This window comes from Python bivittatus, unplaced genomic scaffold (assembly GCF_059951505.1).
Source record: "Python bivittatus isolate LINGU-HERP-01145 unplaced genomic scaffold, Pbiv_v1 ctg000570_np1212, whole genome shotgun sequence".
NCBI classification, from domain to species: Eukaryota; Metazoa; Chordata; class Lepidosauria; order Squamata; family Pythonidae; genus Python; species Python bivittatus.
The window spans coordinates 9,681,895-9,690,420 of record NW_028277097.1 but is presented as its reverse complement, the minus strand read 5'-3'; the positions used below and the strand labels follow the sequence as shown (position 1 = coordinate 9,690,420).

The window sequence follows — 8,526 nt, the reverse complement described above, 5'->3', positions numbered from 1 at the left end:
GGCGGAGAGGCTGTGCGCAGTCGTGGCGCGGCGCGGCACGGCGCGTTGCATCAGCCGCGCACACGGCGCTTCCGCCGCCGCTTCCCGGCACGCCTGAGAGTGGTCCCGCGGCGCGGAGGAAGCGGCTCAGCCTGCCGGCGGAGGGATGGAGGCGCCCGAGCAGCAGGTGAGCCTCCTTCCGCGCGCCCGCCTTGGCCTCCCCGGCTCCTCCGCGGGCGGCCTCGCTTGGTTCCCGGGCCGCGCCGGCTCTCCAAAAGGCGTCCCCGCCGGGTGGGGTGAAACGGGCCGGCGGCGCGACTTTTCCGGGATTGCTTTGCCCCCTCGCCCCTCGTGCCGCCTCCCCTTGCTCCTGCCCTGGCAGCGTGCTGGACTACGACCCCCATAAGGTTTCTCGGGGAGCAGGCAGATGGGGGAGGTCGGGAGACCCGGAGGGGAGAGACTGGCCTGCTGAAATGAACGCCTTAATGGGATCGATTGCAAGAAATGTTATTTTTATTTTATTGTATTGGTTTTCTCCCTTTGAGTTTATTCCTGCTTTCATTTTCTCTTCCTGGACAATGGGTGGTGAGCTTTTCGGGAAGAGCATGTGGCCACACACTGTGTATACACCTCCATGGTGATCGGCAAACAATCTATGAGTGATACATGAGATTGAACCTCGTTTGAGCTGTCACACCAGAGAGATTCAGCGGGATCTTGTGTGTTACCAATAGAAGAGAATCTTGTGTGTGTGTGTGTGTGTGTATCTATATATTTTATCCTGCCTTTCTTATATTTATAAATAGTTCAAGGTAGCGAACATACCTAATACTCTTTCCTCCTCCTATTTTACCCACAAAAACAACCCTGTGAGGTGAGTTGGGCTGAGGGAGAGAGGGAAGGACTGGCCCAGAGTCACCCAGCCGGCTTTCCTGCCTAAGGCGGGACTAGAACTCACCGTCTCCTGCTTTCTAGCCTGGAGCCTTGACCACTAGACTAAACTGGTTCTCTGTTGTTATTATTATGGTTGGTTGCACAGTCTGCCAGATGTTTAGACTGGATTTGGCATTTTTATTCACCTATTGAGTCCTTCCCAAGGACCTGGGATAGGCAGATGTTGTTTGATGGTGTTAAAGGTATCATCGCAGGATATGAGCTGTTCCAACTGCCTTTTGCTGTTGACGGGTGCTGATTCTGTCAATGCTGATGGTCTTGAAGTGGTGCTCCAGATGTTTTGGGATTGCACTATTCTTGCGGTCTTCTGTTGTGCCCTTCTACAAGAGATTCCATGAGTCCACAAACCCAGAGAAGGGAGGCTTTCAGGAGATATTCTGGGGCTTTACGCATAACTGACTACCAGGAAGCAGCAGGGTATGACTGTATAACTTTATTTATTTTGTGTATTTATTAAACAGCTTTACGAGGCTGCCCCTCTAAACAGTGAAATGGCAAAGAAAGATGAAGATGTAAGGCATTCTCCAAATCAATTGAGAGAGAAGAACCAAGTCAAAATCTCATTCCCAGTGTCAGAATCCGTGCAAGATTTAATAGTAGATTGTTATGTTGGCTAATTTAGCTATTGCTTTTTACATGCTACAGTTCTGCCATTGTAAAGCGGTGGGGGGGGGGAGAAGGAATGGGAAACCGTTAGAAGCAGATGGCTCCTTATCACAGGCGCTGGCATGCTCAAGGTCATACCAACAAGGGAATCAGGAGACCAGGAGGTAAGGGGGGTGAAGGAGGGAAAAGTAAGAAAAACAACTTTTGGTGCGCTCAGGCTCAATCTTAGCAATGCTTTGGAACTGTACACTTGTTCTCAATAAATGAACTTTCTTTTGAATCAATACTGGTTGCAAGGAAAGTTACTGGATTTGGGATCAGCGGGTGGCAGATAGTTACACCCAGCCTGCTGCACCCACCCTCACCAGGGCTTCAGGAACATCCCAGCCCGGCCCCTGGGGGAAAGCCAGGTCCCCATGGCCTTCTGGAAGGCCAGCAGGGTTGGGCGGTTGGTTTCTTTGGGCAGAGCCTCTTCCGTAGGGCAGGTACCGTAGCGGAGAAGGCACGTTTCCTGGGATCCACCAGGTGATAAGATACTGCTCCACAGTATGTCCTTACAAACAATTAAAGAGTAGTGCTAAGGTGGATATTAGTTACAGGATTTGCAACAATTCTGGAATAAGGGATTGGAATTTTGCATATTTACAGGGCTGTGGGTCTTAAGAAATATTAAGCACGTTTATTGTGATCTTATGTTGAAACCGATTCAACCAGAGATTTCATTGGACACCCCAGAAAATGCTGCTTATCAAATCCATTATGCTAAAAGCATAAAATGAGTGAGGGGATGCTCACTGGTCTGTTGCCTTGTTTCCATTTAATATCCATAACATTGTTAATGTAATAGTATAAGTGTCTGTATGTCTAAAGATATGGTTGTGCTTTGAGTCAGATATCAAAACTTAGAACATATTCCTCTGTGAAGAATTATGGATTTATCAAGGATGTCGGGTGGCAAGGAAGATTATTCTTCAATGTCTCAAAAAAGCGGGACCGCAGATTTCCAATCTTGAGTCAACCCTATATGTTCAGTTTCGGTTTTTGAGCTGGCTTTCTGTCACTGAACAATACTATTCTGTGTGGTCCAAGCTCAAATGATGGGTTTAAAAATTAGGCTGAATGATATCTTAATGCAATATATATTTTATTTCTTTGTTTGGATTAGTATAATCTGAAACATATTCCAATACTTTCTTTATACTAATTCAGGAGTTTTAGATGCTGCTAAAGCATCTGGACCAAATTGTGAAATTGAGAGATGTTTTAATGGCAATTTTAGGCAATCCAGATTCATGTTGCTGAGTTTTTAAACTCAGATGGTTTAAAAACATGAATGGCAATAGGATAATCTAAAGTCCCAATGACATCCAAAAGTGGGAGTTAACTGCAGTCAGTTTTCAACTGCGATTATTCCAGGGCATACATTTGACATGTAAATTAGGATTAGAATTACACCTTGTTCCCTACATCTTCCAAAAGTACCTTGCAGCTTTTAATACCAGAAATGCTAAAGATGCAGTTAAAAATGGAGCCAGTTTCCTGCCATCATGCCAAATGGGTCATATAATTTATTTTTAATTGTGTCCATAGTTGTTTTTGGACTTGCTCACTTGTGTTCTTTTGAGCAGTTGCAACATCTATTTATGCTGATTTTTATCTAAAATTCATCAGCTGAATTTCATCTCCAAAACAATTACAACCCAACCTTTATTGTCAGTTTCAATAACTTCTCCCCTCCCTGTGAAGTAAGAGACATTAAGAATAGCCCTCCAGCTAGTCAGTTTCAGTTCTCCTGCTCTCCAGGCCTAGCTAGTTGCAAGATCATAACTGGTCTATTCCCCCTTTCTCCTGTTTGGGGCTATTTCACATATATATATATGTGTATATGTGTATGTGTATATGTATATGTATATATATATTATTTTACATTACAGGTAGTCCCCAGTTTAAGAATGACTTCCGTTCCCAAGGTCTGTCCTTAAGTCGAATGTGTATGTTAAGGCAGAACAGTACAGTGGTACCTCGGGATACGAACTTAATCCGTTCCGTGACTCTGGGCATATCCTGAGTTGGTCGTAACCCGAAGGAAATTTCCCCATAGGGTTCAATGTAAATCCGGTTAATCCGTTCCGCCCTCCGAATTTGGTCGCACCCCGAAGCAAATTTTCCCATAAGGTTCAATGTAATTACCGTTAATCCGTTCTGGCGTCCGCGGACCACACGTCAGGGGCGGGAAAACGGCTGGGCGCGGTGCAGCAACAGCCGGGCGCAGCGCGGCGCAAAAACGGCCAGGCGCCGTGCGGCGCAGCGGAAAAATGGCCGCGGACCACGTGTCAGGGCGGAAAAATGACCGTACCCCGAGGCGGAGTTCGCACATTGAGGTAAATTTTTGCGGCCGGAGCGGGTCGTAACCCGAAAAGTTCGTTAGTAGAGGCGTTCATATCCCGAGGTACCACTGTATTATTGTATAATACTATATAAGTAGTATTGTGAAATGAACTCGAACCATTGTGTATTTAACTCAGTTTTTTCTGCAATAGGCCCCATTCTTAACTATGGGTCATCTGTAACCCGGGTATTCTTAACTTGGGGACTATCAGTGTCTCAATTACCGCATCTGAATTTCCCCTCGCTCTAACATACATGAAAGAAGATCCAGAGATGGCCTAGAAATCCTTTGAGTATTTAAGGTGACATAAATGAGATTAAGATGAATTTAACTCTGAGCCTAAGTGTAAAAATAGCCAGTTAATTTGTTTTGGTGGCTTATGCTGGGATGTACTTTAGATCAATGTAATTCTGAGGAAGAAGTTTTAAAAACTTATTTTGTGGAACCTTATCACTTTTGTAGAACTTAAAACTAAATCTGGTTTACTTTAGAGCACCTACTAACTCTTATTCAACTTGAACATTGTGGCAAAATTCGAGTTAAATACACAGTGATTCAAGTTAAATACACAATGGTTTGAGTTAAATACACAATGGTTCAGGTTCATTACACAATAGTTCGAGTTCATTACACAATACTACTTATACAGTATTATACAATATTACTGTTCCAGCTTACATACAAATTCAACTTAAGGACAGACCTTGGGAACGGAACTCGTTCTTAAACTGCGGACTACCTGTACCTTCCTAATAATCTTTATATGAAGTTATAAAAAAAAATCAGGACACCATTTAACCCTCAAATCCCTAAGCATGTCAGTTTTATTACTGAGATTTACTCCAATGTATAAAGTATTTTTCTACATGAGTTTCTGGCTGATACCATGATTAGAGTAACTTGGACACTTTCTGGATTTTGACTTCTTAAAAGTGGGAGCTATATATACATATCTGTAATGCATGTCCTTATGTAAGGTTATCTTTTCTTTTGATTTATTAAGATAGCTGTTCCTAGCTAATGGGAACATTAGTTACCATGCATTTGTACTGATAATTCTTTCATTAGTAAAAAAAAATTGTCTGAAGTTCTTAGTGTTTTCGAACAAGGTAACTATTTGCAAACACTTTTAATTGTATGGCTTGATCACTTTCATTTATCCTTTTAGATTCTTGTTGGGGAGGAGAAGAAGAAAATATCTGGAAAAAAGAAAAACATGGAAGGAACTGATGATAGTCGCGCGGAGGTTCGTCTCAACTTTATTTAATGCATGCATTAAATATTTTACTGTCATTTGTATTTGGATCTTGAATATGTTTATTAGGAAATCAATTGTCCTGCATTCATTAAATATTATACTTACAGATATCCTCTTTTCTGCTCATGATTTTGTCCTAAGCTAAATTCAAAACAATAAAAAACAAGCAAGTAGTTAATTTCTTCTTCAGTTTTCTTCCTCCCTCCCCCAATCAATTTTCTAAGATAAATGCCTCTGCTTATCTTAAGAATCTTACAGGAAGATACCTGTGCAAGTAGTCCTGGTTTAGCAACCACAATTGGGACTGGCAACTTGGTTGTTAAGCGAAGTGGTTGCTAAGTGAAACTGCAACTGTGCTTATGTTCTTACTTCGGCTTTCCTTCACTTTGTAGACCTGCGAAGGTCGTAACTGTGAGGATCGGTCATAAAGTTACTTTTTCATCACCATTGTAACTGTGAATGATCCCTAAATGAGGCAGCCAGTAAATGAGGACTACCTGTACATAACTAGCTCTTAATGCCTCAACGTCTGCAGGTTTATTCATGTAATCTAAATATTTACATAAAAATGTGTATATATCTATAAATGTGTCCTTGAAAGGTGGGTTTAGTTGAAATGTGCTAGACAGTGCAAGGAAATACACAGATCCTTTCTTCTTTTAGATATAAGTCTTTGGGGATTTATTAGATAAAACATGAAAACAACCTTCTTGGATCAGAACAATGAATCCCAACGTTTGTTTCCATCATTTGGGAAATTTAGAAGTAGTACACACAGGTTCAAGACATCTCCCAGTATTTGCTACTTAGCAATTTGTGCTTATAGGTATGGAGGATCTATTTAGTTAAGACAGCTAATTCTAACACAAAGTGTGATCCTAGCACAACAAAGATTTCTAACTGATGCACGTGTTCTCCACTGAAAGAATGGCTGCTTTGATGAATAGAAATAGAAATCTTTATTACGGACATAGACCAGCATAATAAACTTCAAGATTTCCTTCAGACTTGCTGATAATTCTCTTTTTTGTGGGGGAGGGGAATATAAACTTTTTACACTCAAAAAGTTTAGACTGCCGTGAGCAAAGAAGATATTGGGAAGTTGAAGATACTTAATAAAGGTAGGTTCCATGAGATTCATTTTTCTTTACCTTTCTTGATCACGTGCAGCTTAGTCCATGGCCTGAATATATTAACCAACGTTTAGAAGTCTACCATAAACTTAAAGCAGAACACGATGCTCTTCTGGCAGAACGAGCTGCTAAAGAAAGCCGACCCATTAAAGTGACCTTACCTGATGGCAAGCAAATTGATGCTGAGTCCTGGAAGACTACACCATACCAAATTGCCTGTGGAATCAGGTATCTTTACTTTTAGAAAATTCATATTGCACTTATAGTTCGTAGGTGTGTGCATTTAATTTTTAATCATGTGCTATCCAACCTCAGTCATTCTTTATAGCCTTTTTTCCATAGTTTAGAGAACATTTTAAGGACTTCTGTAAGGTGTTAATTTTTTTTTTATTTAAATGTAACTCAGCTATGCAATTATAATACAAGATTTGTGTATTCTGTGCTACTTTGTACAGCTCAGGGAAAGTATTTTGAGGAAAAAAGAAAGATTTAAATAAGACAGTTCTGTAATTTAAAAACATATATTCTAGCTGTGTTGTTTTCTGACATTATAGCGGCCATGTGGACATTTCTGACACTGTAGTTATGAAGAGGTTGGAAGCGTGACAACAGTCTGTGAATTAGATGTTGCCAAAAAATGAATATATCGTTCAGACATTGCCCTGTCTTCGTACAATTTATTTTCTGCTTCAGCATCAGTTGTTGCCCTTGCTACATTTAATCTGAAATCAGACACATAGCTAGTGTGGAGTCTCAGTAGGATTTACTTATTAAGTTATACTTTTTAAGGGTTATTTGTTGTTACTTGTGTTTTAGGAAATGTTATGATTTTTAAAAAGCTGTCAACAGCTTAGCTCTTAAAATCGTTAATCCGAGCAATAGCACAAAAGGGACACTCCTACATGCTCTAAATTTCCATGGACTTTGTGAAATGCTTTATAAAATTTTCTTATTCAACGCATTCCCTCAGTATTTTTCATGGCAGCATTAGCTGTTTTTCATAGATGGCTTGTGGTCATCTATCACTCCGCATGTTTGTGACATCTGATGGGATGGGTAACCCTATTCTGATAAATTCTAAATAATATTATTTAGAATAATAATATTCTGGAATAAATATTCAAACTTAGTCTCATTGCATGTTCTGAAAATGCCCTTTTACTAGAAAAAGATACATGCACACATTTGTTGTTGTTTAGTCGTTAAGTCGTGTCCGACTCTCCGTGACCCCATGAACCATACTGCGCCAGGCCTTCCGGTCCTTCACTGCCTCCCTGAGTTTGCTCAGTTTCATGCTCATTGCTTCAGTGATGCTATCTAACCATCTCATCCTCTGCCGTCCTCTTCTCCTTTTGCCTTCAATCTTTCCCAGCATCAGGGTCTTTTCCAAAGAGTCCTCTCTTCGCATTAGGTGACCAAAGTATCTGAGCTTGAGCTTCATTATCGATCCTTCCAATGAGCAATCAGGGTTGATTTCCTTTAAGATTGACTGGTTTGACCTCCTAGCAGTCCAGGGGACTCTCAAGAGTCTTCTCCAGCACCACAGTTCAAAGGCATCAATTCTTCGGCGCTCCGCCTTCTTTATGGTCCAGCTCTCACAGCCATACATTACTACTGGAAAAACCATAGCTTTGACTATGCGGATCTTTGTCGGCAAGGTGACGTCTCTGCTTTTTAATATGCTATCTAGGCTTGCCATAGCTTTCCTCCCAAGGAGCAAGCGTCTTTTAATTTCATGGCTGCAGTCTCCGTCTGCGGTGATCTTGGAGCCCAAATAAATGAAGTCTGTTACTGCTTCCATTTCTACCCCTTCTATTTGCCAGGAATTGATGGGTCCAGATGCCATGATCTTAGTTTTTTTAATGTTGAGTTTCAAACCAGCTTTCGCACTCTCCTCTTTCACCCTCATCAAGAGGCTCTTTAGTTCTTCTTCACTTTCTGCCATTAGGGTGGTATCGTCTGCATATCTGAGGTTGTTGATGATTCTCCCTGCAATCTTAATTCCGGCTTGTGATTCTTCCAGCCTGGCATTTCTCATGATGTACTCTGCATATAGGTTAAATAAGCAGGGTGACAGTATACAGCCTTGTCGTACACCTTTCCCTATTTTGAACCAATCGGTTGTTCCGTGACTGGTTCTAACTGTTGCTTCTTGGCCTGCATACAGATTTCTCAGGAGACAGGTAAGGTGGTCTGGTACTCCCATC

The 8,526-nt window shown here is 41.4% G+C and overlaps 1 protein-coding gene across 1 annotated transcript in view; it reads left to right on the top strand.

Annotated features, from left to right (window-relative positions):
• The first annotated feature begins 6 nt into the window (after positions 1-6).
• The window catches only part of TARS1 (threonyl-tRNA synthetase 1), a 32,662-nt gene continuing 24,142 nt past the window's right edge, over positions 7-8,526 (top strand). The window contains exons 1-3 of the mRNA XM_088152644.1: positions 7-166; positions 5,097-5,174; positions 6,357-6,547. Of these exons, the coding sequence (XP_088008770.1) occupies positions 146-166; positions 5,097-5,174; positions 6,357-6,547 (290 nt within the window). The 5' untranslated portion in view covers positions 7-145. The remainder of the gene's footprint in view (positions 167-5,096; positions 5,175-6,356; positions 6,548-8,526) is intronic.